This window comes from Podarcis bocagei (genome assembly GCF_964188305.1).
Source record: "Podarcis bocagei genome assembly, chromosome: 13".
NCBI classification, from domain to species: Eukaryota; Metazoa; Chordata; class Lepidosauria; order Squamata; family Lacertidae; genus Podarcis; species Podarcis bocagei.
Window position 1 is genome coordinate 3806835 of NC_138138.1, and position 15922 is coordinate 3822756.

General features: G+C 50.4%; 1 protein-coding gene across 1 annotated transcript in view; it reads right to left on the minus strand.

The window, feature by feature from the left end:
* The window catches only part of MOCOS (molybdenum cofactor sulfurase), an 88351-nt gene that overhangs the window by 18378 nt on the left and 54051 nt on the right, over window positions 1–15922 (minus strand). The window contains exon 9 of the mRNA XM_081168509.1: window positions 96–258. Coding sequence (XP_081024635.1) covers window positions 96–258 — 163 coding nt within the window. The remainder of the gene's footprint in view (window positions 1–95; window positions 259–15922) is intronic.

The following is a 15922-nucleotide window of genomic DNA, read 5'->3' on the forward strand; positions in this document are numbered from 1 at the left end:
AGAAAGGCATGTCAGAAACACTAGTAATTTGTGATATTACAAATTGTACTGAAACCATCTTACAATGAAATGATAATGAAGATTTGCATACCAACCTTCTGCTCTGATGATCATCACATTTTGCTCCAGGTCAATAAAGGGCTGCACAAGGCACAGTCTCGGTTCCTGCTTTTGAGTGATGCAAACGCCATTGTGATTGGCAACCATGAAGCTACGATCGTACAGCAAACCTTTATTTCCGATGGGCCACCGCATCACCTGATGGGAAACAGACCACTGCTCACTTAGTAAGTCTTTAAGCTGCAGATGTGCACAGATGCTGAGCAAAGAAATGGAAAAACGTAACTATTCATGACTGAAACTACCTGAGAATCAAACGAGTTAAAAATGGTAGGTATTTACTTCTGGTTTTAAAATAGAGACTTTTAATAGTCAATACCTCATTGCAAGAGCTGAAAGGATATGAGAGCATACTGTCTGTCAACAGCAAACAGGATTAATAGACTAAGGTGCATCCCAAACTTCTCTGGGTTCAGAAGTCCTTCTGAATCATGAATGTCTAGGGGGAATTTGGCTCCAATGTTCTAGAGCAGGCATGTCCAACTTTCAAGAGACTGCGATCTACTCCCACTATAAAAAAACTCGGCAGTGATCTACCAAAGTTATTGAGCTTTTTTTGGGAAGCCAAAGTTGTGAAGCTTCACGATTGACCTGTTGGACATCCCTGTTCTAGAGGATCAGTTTCCCACTGCAACCCCAGCTTTTTTCTGCTGGAGGATAGAACCTGTGCAGGAATTTGGAATGCCACAAATTCCAAAACATATTTTTATTTAGAAAGCATTTTTAATACATTATGTTTTAATATATGTGATGTTTTATTGATTTTATAACTGAAATTGATCTGAGTTTATTTCTTACAAAGAAAAGCAATATACAAATTATCAACATAAAAATAAATGTCACAAGTACAAAACAGAGATTATCCTTAGACTAATAACTTGGGGAAAAGACTCGGTAAAATTTGGGAAGTTAGTAACAGCTTAAGGCAGTGGTTTTCAACCAGTGTGCTGTGGCATCTTGGGGTGCCGCGAGCAACCCTGGCCTCTTTCCCTCTTTCCTTCCCTCCCTCCCTCCTTCCCTCCCCCCTCCCTCCCTCCCTCTTCTGATGCCCTCTCATGCCTCTGCCTCCCAAAGACTTGTGGGGAGAAGTTCAGAGACCAGGGGCAGCAGCAGTGGCTGCCCAGAGGACTCTCAAGGAGAGGAGGCTGAGGGAACCCTTCACAAGGGAGGGTGTTCAAAAAAGGGTGAGGGGCTATCGGCTCTGCAGGCAAGGGGTGACATAACTGGGCTCCTGAACCCCATAGGGGTGCCGCAGAAAGGATGTAGTTGGTTAAGGGAGCCGTGGACTCAAAAAGGTTGAAAACCTCTGGTTTTAGGGCATGGCTCCTTCCCCAGCAGCAGAATCCAGTGGCTGAATGCACTTTATTGTGTTAGGCAGCAGGGCCAAGAGAAGCTGCAGTAAGTCCACTCTACCTGGATGGTTGCCCTTATTAGGAATAATTAGACTGCGGCTGCCAAACTGGTGACTGGGAGTGACCATTGGGACCATATAACACAGGTCCTGAAAGACCTACATTGGCTCCCAGTACATTTCCAAGCACAATTCAAATTGTTGGTACTGATCTTTAAAGCCCTAAACAGCCTCAGCCCAGTATACCTGAAGGAGCGTCTCCACCCCCTTGTCTAGCCAGTTCTGAGGGCCTTCTAGCAGTTCCCTCACTGCGAGAAGTAAGGAAACAGGGAACCAGGCAGAGGGCCTTCTCGGTAGCAGCGCCTGCCCTGTGGAATGCCCTCCCATCGGACGGCAAACAGATAAACAACTGATTGACTTTTCAAAGACATTGGAAGGCAGCCCTGTTCAGGGAAATTTTTAATGGTTGATGTTTCACTGTGTTTTTAATATTTTGTTGGGAACAGCCTCGAGCAACCTAGTCAGAGGGGCGGAATAAATAGATAGATGATAGATAGATAGATAGATAGATAGATAGATAGATAGATAGATAGATAGAGATAGATAGATAGATAGATAGATAGATAGATAGATGATAGATAGATGATAGAGAGAGAGAGAGAGAGAGAGAGAGAGAGAGAGAGAGAGATGATAGATAGATAGATAGATAGATAGATAGATAGATGATAGATGAGATAGATAGATGAGAGATATAGATAGATAGATGAGAGATAGAAAGAAAAAATTGAGATTTGGCTTTTCAGCCACAATATTGAAAACAGGATTGAAGGACACTATACAAAATTATAAATATTACATAATTTAATGGTATCTGGATAATTGTCACCATGTTATAGAAGTGGGTCCTTCAACAAAATCTTGAAGCACTGAGTGCTTTTGTTCAGGGTTCCAGCGACTCCACTGTCATTCCTGCTGGAGTAGCTGGACCCCTGAACATTGTCGTTCCTGCAGCCAGTCAGCGTTCTGTGCCCATTGATCAGGCTATATCCTCAATGGCCACCATGTTGTTTTTCTCTTTTTGTCTTGATTTTTTTGCAGAAGGGAGGTGGACAAACGTGTGTCTAGTCTCAGGTACATTAAAGTCTTTGATTTCTCCACTGACATCTATGGGCAGCATTCGCTTCCATACCTGAGGATATTTTAATACAGCTTTTTTTGTGTGAGTGAATGAAGAAGCAGCATATCCCAATCTCTCTCCTCCCTCTTGATATCTATGTGCTTCTCCTCCTCCTCTCCCTTTTCCAGACACTCCATTCTGTTCTCCCACCCCCACTCGCCGGTTTCCACCCTCTCAGTCAACACCCTGTTCCAGTGAGTTCAGAACGTATCACTCCTGCTGAATCAGATCAATGGCCCATCTAGTCCAGCGGCCGATGGTCGGCTACCGGTCAAAAGCAAAACCTGAATGCACTCTCTCCACCTGTGATTCACTTATTCAGAGACATTCTCCCTCCAGCAACAGAGGCAGAATACAACCACCATGGCTAGTAGCCACTGAGAGCCTTATCCTCTCCTGAATTTGTCGCTTTTAAAAGCCATCCAAGTTAGTGGCCATCTATTCTTGTGGGAGTGAATCCCACAGTTCAGCTACGCACTGTGTGAAGAGTTCTTATGGGGCTGTTTTGTAGGTTCTCTCAGGGTTCCCCCTAAGTTATTCTGACTACCTGCAAACCTCAGGGTTACACTGGATCTGCTGGTGCCTCCCTCATGGAGGAGGCGAGCAGTTGGAGTGACATTTTCACTACATGTCCCCCCTATAGGGAAGGGTGACCTCTGTTCCCTTTCTGCCTCTGTCCAGGATGCTACTAGGGCACGTGTTCCAGAACAACTACAGTCATACCTTGGGTTACAGACACTTCAGGTTGTGCATTTTCGGGTTGAGCACCGTGCCAAACGCGGAAGTACCAGAAAGGATTACTTCCGTGTTTCAGCGCTCGTGCATGCGCAGAAATGCCGAATCACGACACCATACATGCGCAGACACGGCGCTGCGGGTTGCAAACGTGCCTCCCGCACAGATCACGTTCGCAACCCGAGCGTCCACTTTACTTCCCACAGCTCTAGCTAATTGTTAAGTTGTGGGTGAACATATCAGATGACACAGCGATTCTTCAAACAGCTCTTGTTTATTCACAGGCCAGAACAGAACTGAACTGAAGGGTTCAGCCAGCCTGCTTATATAGAGCTCCACTAGAATGCAACAGTAACCATTTTCTGTAACTATCCAGAACGTCACTTTCGATCCCTTATTTGCATACGTGGACCTGAACTATCTACAGTATCCCCCTGCTGCCCCAGGATGAGAACTTCAGTACATAACACTAATGGTCAGCTTTCTGGCCATAGGCTCATACACACTTCTGTTCGGTCTGTGACTTCAGACACAAATCTGGTTATTATTATTATTTTTAAATTGTCCTGCTGTTTTCCCTGGGAAAACCCGCTGCTTACTGTTGAATTGGAGCAAACGTCAATCACCGGGTTTCCCTGGGGAAAGTGGCGAGACAAAAGAAGCTCTTGGACCCATGCCTAGAAGACAGAGATCAAATGGAAGAAATCACAGGAGAAAGGGAAGTGTGGATGAACCCTTTGTTCTGCTGATATTAGTCAGGCACCACTTTTGGATGCCCACCTTGGTTAATAATAATAATAATAATTTATTATTTATACCCCACCCATCTGGCTGGGTTTCCCCAGCCACTTGGGATGGCTTTCAACAAAGTATTAAAATACAGTAGTCTGTTAAGCATTAAAAGCTTCCCTAATGGTTACGTCTGTTCTTAAAATAGTTTTAGGTGTTTTGTTTTCAGATGTTTGCAACAGTTTTGAAGCAGGTTTTAAAAATTATTGTTACTGTCTTTACAGTGGTACCTCGGTTTACGAACTTAGTCTGTTCTTAAACCAAGGCGTGCTTTCCTTGATAAGGCCTCCTGCCACCGGTGCCCTTCCACCGTTCGGATTCTGTTCTTAGACCGAGGTAACGTTTACAAACCGGGATACTACTTCCAGTTTAGTGGAGTTCGTAAACCAAATAGTTTGTAAACAGGGCTGTTCTTAAACTGAGGTACCACTGTATTTTATTAAAAGTGTTTGCTGCCCTGAACTCTTTTGGGAGGAACAGCAGAATATAAATTCAATAAACAGGAAAACAAATTGGAGTGGGGGAGGGGCAGGAGAGAGACTTGATAGTGGAGCATCTTCTGCCTGGATTTGAAGACAGGCCTAAAAAGCATTCAGTGCTATGTCATATATATTCACTAAAAACAAAACACAAAAACTGCCAGGAAAAGTTCTTGCCTTCCTTCTTTTTAACAGCCACCCCTTTCCCCTGTATGGTATCTGACAAACATACAAGGAGATTGCATTTTCCAGAAAAAATGATGCCAAGCCAATCAAGCAGATTTTAACAAGAAAGATAAAGCTCAATACGGTGGCAGGGTGTTGAAACAGCCTGAGGAAGTTCCATTAGAATATCCTGTTTTATTATTTGGCAATGAGGTAGTGAAAAAGGTGGACTGATTTATTCAGGAAAACGTAAAGAGAACAATATTATAATTCATCTTAGACCTGGGAGCACTTAAAAATTAGAATAAAATCTAGTGCACAGTGATCTCAGTGAGTCTAAAGTATTTATTGCATCTGAGATTAAATACTCTTTTATTTATGTAGTCTTGAGCAAATATGAATAGCCTGAAACCTGCTGTTACGATGAAGTTATTAATGTTTAAAATTTACCTTTTTCATTCTGCAGCATTTACAATGCAAAATCCATGCGCTTTAAACATTTATAAGTTTGTGTGTGTGTTTTCATGGAATCGTTTACTCCATTGCTGATGTCCAGTCCCATTGCTACTGTAGTCAAAACAGATTTACCCATGCACAAAAGGGAGGTATGGGGCAGGTACAGGCATGGCTATAGATGAGGAATTTGGAGCTGAAAGGGAGCTGGCACTGAGCCCTGCTGGGATGGCTGCACAAGGGGGTTACCCCACTGGGATTCCCTTCCTCACCATTCTTCCCACCCACCATAGGTCAACTTGACTGGTGTTTGGGACTCTGTGACAGGCAGAAATGAGAGACAGATACAGCGGAAGGAGGGAGAGAATTCCTAAGAGAATTCGACCTTTGACACCCCCCCCCCATGTAAGCTTTATTGGAAACACAACTTTTACCACAGCAAATAAAGCTGGCCTTATTGAGTGATTGGTGCTTGTATATTAGATTAACCTGAATAATTCATGCAGATTGCAGAATTCAGCTTCATTTCTTTTAAAAAGAAAACTCTGCAAATTCTGCCAGAAGAACCAGTACCTGTATGTAAATATGCTTCATTTGCATAACTCTGCCCTCAGCAGTTGCTTTGCTCTGCCAATGGGATTCTGAACTGGAGTTCGAGTCTTCATTTTCCAAGATTGCACCTCTGAATTAAGGGCTGTGCTCATCGCATGCAAAAGTAATGTGCCATTTATACTTGAGAAAAATATGTGACTGCCTTGGTAATGTTTCTTATTATGTTTTGCTTTAAACTCCCAGGCAACTAAAAAACTTATTACTGAAGAGAATATATTTCTAATGCAGGTGAGCCTTCAATGGCTTTGACCTCAATTTTCATGCAGATGCAGGGCTGTGATCCACAGCAGGAAGTTTTCATAAAAGAAGCTATAATAATATTGACATCTATTAAAGCACTGCAAAATACATTGCAAAGGAAAGTCAGATTCTAGGTCAGCGTGTAGACCATCTACCTACTTCATCATGCCTTATTCAAAAAACGGTGGGGGGGGGAGGGAGTGTCACAGGCAAGGTGGTAATGTTATTAACTTTGAAAAAGAAAAGCAATTAAAATCTTCAAAGAGAGAATTTTCAAATAGCACCGCAACACTTAAATGCCGTATTTTTGTTGCAAATGTATTTTTAATGTTAACATTTCTTTGTAATGCAAATCAGCATCCTCTCAATTATAACATGTTAATCAAGTGTTTCCTCAATTGCTGTACGCCCATCACCGCCTGCAGCCCATGTCATGTCAGTGCACACAAGCATGCTAATTACTGAATTAATATTTATTGTAAGTTTTAGGATTAAGTTATTCATTTCCATGCACTCTACTAAGCAGTTTTGGGGGATTTTTGTAAAATCACCCAAACTAAAATGTAGTGATGGGTATGTGTTACGTGAAGCCGGTTCAGGGAGGCTGTTCTTGAAATTCCCAACATTAGACCTCTTGCCACAGTCAGTGGCCCTGGGGTAACAATGCCTACAGTCCAATCTCTGAAATATTGCTGCTGCTGCTGCTGCTGCTGCTGTTGCTGTTGAATTAGAAGTTGGAGGCAGCTTCAACCAACCCTGGCAAAACCAAAAGCTCTTGACAGCCCTCTTTCAGCCCTGGACGAGTATGCTCACAAAAGAAGGGCTGTTATCTTTGGGATGGAGGGCGGGGTGGGGGATGGCATTCAGTTTTCAAGGGGATACACTGTCAGCTATGAATGATCCTCCTAGATTGGTCCTCGGCTTGCCTGATTTATTTCTTTGTTTATTATGTACTTTAATCACTTTCTCTCATGCCAAGGCACAAGCAAAAGACTCTTTAAGCCACTCCCTCCAGTATGAACATAAATATAGGCTGTGTTTTCTTTCAGACTTCAATAAAACTGGGAAGATAAGCAGAAAATTGATAATCTCTACTACTATTTACGCAGGGACTGTCAGGAATGAAAGAGATCTTTCTTTGATATCCTGCCATCAGTGACTAGTGCCGTTGATACTGGAGACAAAGGGCCTACTTAACTGACCAACTGCATTACAAGTAACTCGGTTCTGCCTAACACAATGCTTCCCCCCCTAAAATAAATCCTGGCTACGCCCATGGGGGGGGGGGTCTTGTGTTTTGACATATTTGGGAGTGAGTCATGGAGCAGAGGCAATGTTGCTAGCTTGTCCAGCCCTGCTCAATTCAAAATATGGACCTGTTCAGCAACTGCCCCACCAGAAACAGAGATGTTGCCTGGTGTGTCGCGAGATGTTGCCTGGAGGGAGGCGGGCGAGTCGGGCGGCGAGAGGCGGGGCGGCGGCGGCGAGGAGAGGCCGCCCAGCGCGGGGCTCTCGCTGTCTGCCTGCCTGGCTGCCTGCGAGCTCGGCGGGCAGCGCCTCCGTCCGCAGCGCCCGCCTCGCGGCTCTCATTCCCTGCCAAAGCTCACCCAGCCAAGACGCGCTCTCCTTCCTGCCTCGCTTTGCTGCCTCCTCCCCCCCACCCCCAAAGCTTGGAGGTTCCCCGGCAAGGGGGAGGGAAAAAAATTGAAAACTTACACTTTCGTGCGTCCCTCCCGGCGTGGCGCTGCGCGCTGACGTCACGGGGCTGTAATGGTGGTGTGCCTCGATATTTTTTTCATCAAACAAGTGTGCCTTTGCCCAAAAAAGGTTGGGAAACACTGATCTAGGATGTGGGACTGTTAACACCACTGAACTCCTTGAGTAGACAAGAGCTGTTTCAAGATAACTGGGGTAACTGTGCCCCTGAAGGACCAGGTGCGCAGCCTGGGAGTCATTTTGGACTCACAGCTGTCCATGGAGGCACAGGTCAAATCTGTATCCAGGGCAGCTGTTTACCAGCTCCATCTGGTACGTAGGCTGAGACCCTATCTGCCCGCGGACTGCCTCGGCAGAGTGGTGCATGCTCTGGTTATCTCCCGCTTGGACTACTGCAATGCGCTCTACGTGGGGCTACCTTTGAAGGTGACCCGGAAACTACAACTAATCCAGAATGCGGCACCTAGACTGGTGACTGGGAGCGGCCGCCAAGACCATATAACACTGGTCTTGAAAGACCTACTGTGCTGGTCCCGGGGGTAAGGTACCGTGAGTGTAGCAGAGTCCACACGAAGCAGGGCGAGGTCCGATGCAGAGAGACGGGCGGGGAACAGGAACGCTGGAACGGAAGGCTGAGCAGGTAGCAGGAACACCGGATGGTCGGGAACAGGAGGCCGTGCAGGGAACAGGAGTACTGGATAGTCAGGAACAGGAAGCCGAGCAGGGAACAGGAGTACCGGTTAGTCAGGAACAGGAGGCCGAGCAAGGATCAGGATCACAGGAAGGTCCGAAGCCAACAACGACGTTGCTCCCGCAACCTGGGGCCGGGATGACTGGGCTTTTATCCTCTTCTAAGGTCAGGGGCGGTCCCGACCCCCAGGAGCCCCGCCTACTCTGGCCTTAAGGCGAGCACTCCTCCTGGGGGCAACTAGTTCCCTTCGCCTCTCTGCCCTAAGCCTCTGCAGATCAGGAGAGGCCGAAGGGTTACTGGGCCCTGGAGGCGGCTCACCTGTGGCCACTGAGTCATCAGGCCCCTCTGGGGCCAGGAGGACTTCACCTGGGGCCAGCTCCTGCTGCACTGCCACAGGTGCAGGCTCTTCAGCCTCTAGGCCTTGCCCCAGTTCAGCCGGCCCTGGAGGCGGGGACTCCTGTGCAGGCTGGGATTCCTCTGTTTCATCCTCCGAATCGGAATCCCAGGCCATCACACCATCCCCCCTCCCAGGCCCCCCCCTCAACCGAGGGTCCGGACCCGGCTTGCCGGGGTATGTCGCATGGAACTCTCGGAGGCAGGCAGGTGCGTGGACGTTGGCCGCTGGCTCCCAGGAACGGTCCTCCGGTCCGTACCCCTTCCAGTCAATGAGATACTGTAGCTTTCCCCTGCGGTATCGGGAGTCCAGGATGCGTTCCACCTCGTACTCAGGCTCTCCCCGAACCAACACTGGCTGTGGTTGGGGACGGTTCGGGTGGAACTCGTCGGGTGGGGCCACAGGACTCAAAAGGGACCTGTGGAAGACCGGGTGAACCTTCAGGGTTGCGGGTAACCGGAGACGGAATGCCACAGGAGAGACTTGGTCCACGATAGGGAACGGGCCGGTGAAGCGGGCGTCCAACTTCCGCGAAGGTCGAGAGGGGTGGAGATGGCGAGTGGAGAGCCAAACCAGGTCACCGACGCGAAGTTCCGGCCCCACCTGGCGGTGGCGGTCGGCCTGGGCTTTGTACGCTTCCTTGGCCTGGTGCAGTTGCTCCACCAAAAGCTGTTGCTGGGACTGGAGCTCTTGAAGCCACTCCGTCACTGCCGGGACCGCGGATGCCGGCAGCACCTCTGGAAACAGCCGTGGATGATAACCATAGCTGGCCTGGAACGGGGTCTGCTGGGTGGACGCATTCACCGCGTTGTTATAGGCGAACTCCGCCAATGCCAGGTGGTCGACCCAGTCATCCTGCTGGTAGCTGCAGTAACACCGGAGGTACTGCTCTAGCACCGCGTTCGCCCGTTCCGTCTGGCCATCGGTCTGTGGGTGGTAGGCTGACAAGAGGCAGACCTCTGTCCCGAGGGTCTGGTGTAATGCTCGCCAGAACCGGGATGTGAACTGAACGCCCCGGTCGGACACCACACGCTCAGGTAGTCCATGCAGGCGGAAGACATGCTGAAGGTACAGCTGCGCAGTTTCCTTGGCTGTGGGTACAGATGGACAGGGAGCGCAGTGTACCATCTTGGTGAAATGGTCGGAGAAAACCAGAAGGCAGGTACAGCCACGAGACGAGGGTAATTCCACTATAAAGTCCAATGAAACCGTGTGCCAAGGGCGCGGTGGAACTGGCAACGGCTGAAGTAGGCCGGGGGGGTCACCCGGTAGGACCCTTGGCGCGACGGCAGACATCACAACCAGCAACGTAGCGAGCCACGTCAGCCTTCAGGCGGGGCCACCAAAACTCCCGACTGACCAAATGGGTGGTCCGATACCGTCCAAAGTGCCCCGCTGCTGGGGCATCATGGGCCATCCGGAGAACCTCCAGCCGTAGTGGCCCTGGCGGGACGTACAGACGACCGTGGTGCAGCAGCAGGCCATGATGCAGGACCAGCCCCGGATATTGTGGACTGGACCCTTCAGCCAGCTCCCGGAGACGATCCTGGGCCCAAGCGTCGACCCGCTGCTGTTCCCGCACCCGAACCTGCAGTGGCTGCGCCTCCTGGGTGGCCAGGAATGCAGCCGGAGGTAGAATCGTGGTGGGTCCTGCTTGCTGTACCGTGTCTGCGTTGTCTTCAGGTTTCCGGGACAGAGCATCCGCCTTCTGATTCTGAGAGCTAGGGATGTAGTGGATCCGAAACTGGAACCGGGAAAAGAACAACGCCCACCGGATCTGTCTTTGGTTCAGCTTGCGGGTGGTCTGGAGGTACTCCAGGTTCCGGTGGTCGGTTCTCACCTCCACCGGATGTCGTGCCCCCTCAAGATGGTGGCGCCAGACCTCGAAGGCTACCTTGATGGCCAGTAGTTCCCGCTCCCACACAGTATAGTTACGCTCCGCTGGGAGGAGCTGGCGGGAATAGAAGGCGCAGGGTAAAAGTGGCGCTTCCGGTCCGTGCTGCTGAGACAAGACGGCACCGAGAGCCGTACTGGAGGCGTCAGTCTCTACCACAAAGGGTCGAGAAGGATCCGGATGCTGCAAGATTGGCGCTCTCTGGAAACAGGCCTTCAACCCTTGAAACGCCTCCTCCGCCTCCTTGTCCCAGGAAAACAGCGTCTTGGGGCGCAGTAGTCGGGTCAACGGGGTGGTGCGGTGAGCATAGTCCGCAATGAAGGTTCGGTAATAGTTGGCGAACCCCAGGAAACGCTGTAGGTCCTTGCGGTTCCGAGGTGCCGCCCATTCTCGAACCGCTGCCACCTTCCCAGGATCCATCTGCACCCCACCTGGTGAGAGTCGGTGACCCAGGAAGTCCACTGACCGCTGATGAAACTCGCACTTGCTGAGCTTTGCATACAGACGATGCTCGCGCAAGCGCTGCAGCACGGTCCGGACATGGCCTTCGTGGCACGCCGGGTCACGGGAGTAAACCAGAATGTCATCCAAGTACACCACCACATACTTGTCTAGCAAGTCCTGGAACACGTGGTTGATGTACCGTTGGAACACAGCAGGCGCGTTGCACAAACCAAAGGGCATAACCAGGTATTCGAACTGTCCGTACCGGGTCCCAAATGCGGTCTTCCATTCATCCCCGGCGCGGATCCGAATCAAATTGTAGGCACCCCGGAGGTCTAGCTTGGTGAACACCTGCGCCCCTTGCACCCGCTCCAGTAACTCCGAAATAAGGGGCAAAGGGTACCGGTCCGGGATGGTGATTTTGTTCAGGGCCCGGTAATCATGGCAAAGGCGGAGCTCCCCACATTTCTTTTTAACAAAGAGCACTGGCGCAGCAGTGGGTGAGGTAGAAGGCCTAATGAACCCACGCTCTAGGTTCTTGCGCAAGAAGTCCTGTAAAGCCTCGCGCTCTGGCTCGGTTAACGAGTATAAGCGACTCACCGGTAGAGGCGCTCCGGGCTGGAGGTCTATGCCACAGTCAAAGGACCGATGCGGCGGCAGCTGGTCTGCCCCCCGTTCCTCAAACACGTCGTGATAGTCCCGGTATTCAGCGGGGAGCGTCGCAGCAACCTCCTCAGTGGGCGCAGCTGCTAGCATCTCAGTCTCAGCCGGAGAACTGGGGTCTGGGAAGTGTACAGTCCGTTTGACCCAGTCAATCCGCACATTGTGAGCCTCCAGCCAGTCCATCCCAAGCACCAGGGGGAACCGGGGCATGGAGGCAATATCCAGAGTTCGCATCTCTCGGTGCTGCTGGAGGCACAGGACCAGGGGCTGGGTCTCCTGAGTGACGGCACCCGAACGCAGGGGCCGTCCGTCGATTGCCTCCACCTGCACCGGTTCTGGCTTGTTCCGCAGTGGCACCCGATGCTGGGCAGCAAAAGCAGCGTCCATATAAGAGCGGGTTGCGCCCGAATCCACCAGCGCATGGGTAAGAATCCATGGCCCTCCTGGAGGGTATAGATGTACCGGAACCATAAGGTGTTGTAATTCAATTGGTGCGGCCCCATTCTGTGCTGTTTGGGACCCCCGGTAGCCAGGGCCATCAGCTACTGGGGTTTGGTGGTTTCCCTGCGGCTGGCGTTTTTCAGGACAGAACCTTGCATAGTGTCCGCTTCCGCCACAATAGAGACAAAGATTCCCCTCCCGACGCCGCGACTTCTCTGCGGGGGAGAGGCGTGGCCACACTGCCCCAAGCTGCATAGGTTCCTCCAATGACTTAGCTGGGCCCGTGGGGCTGCTGGTCGACACTGGGGCCAAGAACTGGAGGTGCCGGCGGTCCCGAGCCTGACGCCGGTCCTCTAGCCGATCGTCAATCTGTAGACTCCATTGGATAAGGGTGTCTAGCGTGGTGGGGCGTTCCATCGTGGCCAGCTGGTCCAGTATCTCATCTGAAAGCCCCTCGAGATACTGGTCCCGGAGAGCCGAGTCGTTCCAGGTCAAGTCCTGTGCCAGCAGCCGGAATTCTGTGGTGTATGCGGCCACCGTGGACTTGCCCTGTCTCAACCGCCGAATCGCCCGGTTGGCTTGACTCCCTTTCTGGGGGTTGCCGAACGCGGCCTCCAAACAATTGCAAAACCCCGTATAGTCCGCCAGCAAGGGGGAGTCTTGCCTGAGTAGCGGCAACGCCCACTTGGCCGCCTGGTCCTTTAACAAACTAATCAAAAAGTGCACCTTGGTGCGGTCGTCAGGAAAGTTCCGGGCTCGCCCCTGAATATAGAGCTTGGCCTGGGCCAGGAAGATAGGAAAGCTGGCCGGAGCTCCATCAAATTTCTCAGGCAGAGCCACTGGGTACTTGCCAGGAGTCGGGGCGTCGGCCCCAGGAGCCGGTAGGGCTTCTAAGCGTTGCTGAAGTGCCACGACCGCGTCACTGAGCTGCTGCACGGTGTGAGTTAAGGCCTGGTTCTCCTGGGCCAAAGTCACCAGTGCAGCCGCCTGGTCCTCCATGGCCTCTGGCTCCTCCCGAACGCACCCCTACGAAGGGGGAGTGCGGGTGTGGCGGGAGCAAACTGTGCTGGTCCCGGGGGTAAGGTACCGTGAGTGTAGCAGAGTCCACACGAAGCGGGGCGAGGTCCGATGCAGAGAGACGGGCGGGGAACAGGAACGCTGGAACGGAAGGCTGAGCAGGTAGCAGGAACACCGGATGGTCGGGAACAGGAGGCCGTGCAGGGAACAGGAGTACTGGATAGTCAGGAACAGGAAGCCGAGCAAGGATCAGGATCACAGGAAGGTCCGAAGCCAACAACGACGTTGCTCCCGCAACCTGGGGCCGGGATGACTGGGCTTTTATCCTCTTCTAAGGTCAGGGGCGGTCCCGACCCCCAGGAGCCCCGCCTACTCTGGCCTTAAGGCGAGCACTCCTCCTGGGGGCAACTAGTTCCCTTCGCCTCTCTGCCCTAAGCCTCTGCAGATCAGGAGAGGCCGAAGGGTTACTGGGCCCTGGAGGAGGCTCACCTGTGGCCACTGAGTCATCAGGCCCCTCTGGGGCCAGGAGGACTTCACCTGGGGCCAGCTCCTGCTGCACTGCCACAGGTGCAGGCTCTTCAGCCTCTAGGCCTTGCCCCAGTTCAGCCGGCCCTGGAGGCGGGGACTCCTGTGCAGGCTGGGATTCCTCTGTTTCATCCTCCGAATCGGAATCCCAGGCCATCACACCTACATTGGCTCCCAGTATGTTTCCGAGCACAATTCAAAGTGCTGGTGCTGACCTTTAAAGCCCTAAATGGCCTCGGTCCAGTATATCTGAAGGAGCGTCCACCCCCATCGTTCTGCCCGGACACTGAGGTCCAGCTCCGAGGGCCTTCTGGCGGTTCCCTCACTGCGAGAGGCCAAGTTACAGGGAAGCAGGCAGAGGGCCTTCTCGGTAGTGGCGCCCGCCCTGTGAAACGCCCTCCCATCAGATGATAAAGCGATAAACAACTACCTGACATTCAGAAGACATCTGAAGGCAGCCCTGTTCAGGGAAGTTTTTAATATGTGACATTTTAGTGTATTTTTCATCTTTGTTGGAAGCCGCCCAGAGTGGCTGGGGAAACCCAGCCAGATGGGCGGGGTACAAATAATATATTATTATTATTATTATTATTATTATTATTATTATTATTATTATTATTATTATTATAACAGAATATTAGCATAATATTTATTTTGATACTAAGTATTCCATATATTTAAGACAATGAGTAAAAAAAAAGTTTAACTTTAGTTGCTGTGAAGTTGCCTCATGCTCTGAATGCCAGTCAGCAGAATTTGTGACCCACAATTCTATGTGCAGCCTCCAGCTGCACAGTAGTCTATGAAGTGGTTGACAGCTTCCAAGTTTTTGTAGTTTTATGCAGGCAGCTAGAACTGGAAAATTACTGAGTCCTTCCTCCGCCCCTTGTTGCCAGAGAGCACAGTTCCACAGCCATTTTTATTGTCCCATTATAGTGCCTTGACTAAAAACACCATTTTTTCCTGAATGTCACTACAAGTATATGCACTGGTCAAATCTGGATACGAGTTTCCAGCCAAAGTTCTCATTTGGCGTGGGCAAAGGTGTGGGTCCTGTTGCACATTTCAGCTAACATGGGACCTCATTTCTCACTGACTACCAGAGCTCTGAGAAGTAAAGCATGCTGTATCAGAAGTACTGCAAACCCTACTTTAAAATTAACCTAAAGCCCACCACCACTTTTGTCAACAAGCCTTGGAGGTTGTCATCCCAAAAGCACCCTATTCGTTTTCAGATCTTCCATTTCCAGACTTACAACTGCCCTTGCATTGCAGAGTTCTAAGAGTTCTTTACCTCCCTGATTTTGCGTTTGCCCTCCATACGATCCCCATCTTTCTTCCCCCTCCTGCATTTCTGTCTCCCCATTATCAATCAACCCTCAGTTTCTCCAAATTCCTCCTTCCCATCGTCAAGGTTGGTCAAACAGTTGGTATTCACCTTGCCTGACCTTCTCCACTGTCTCCAACAGGCTTAAGGAAGAAATATTCCAATTCTCCCTCTTTAAATCTCTTGTCCTGATTTCTCTGAGGGTTCTTTCCTCTTTTCCCCTTTTCTCCTCAAAAGTGAAAAGGCCTATTCTAGAGCCAAATTATGCAGCACGCCAACCCCTCCTTGATGGAGCAAAAAGTGCGTGAAGAGATTGCAGGGGACCCTCTGAGCAGTTACTAAATGGAATAGGCAAAAGCATCACAGATGGGACTTCTGCTAGAGTACAGCCACTCTATCCTCAGTCATGCAATTCTCCTACAAAAACACCAATAATAATATAATAATTATTTCCCTATGTGGAAAGACTTTTTCATGTGTACCCCAACCTGACGTTGTACAGCCCAGATGCAGGTTCACTACTTGAGTGAAACATAGGCCTTAGGCGATCACCCTTACCTGCTGTTTACACACTGTTGTAGCACAACACAAGAGTTTTGGGGATGCATGTGAGGATAAAACTGGTGTCCAATTATTCATGGAAAAGACAGCTTAAGATGAACTGAAGCCTCCCTGGTGATTATACCAAC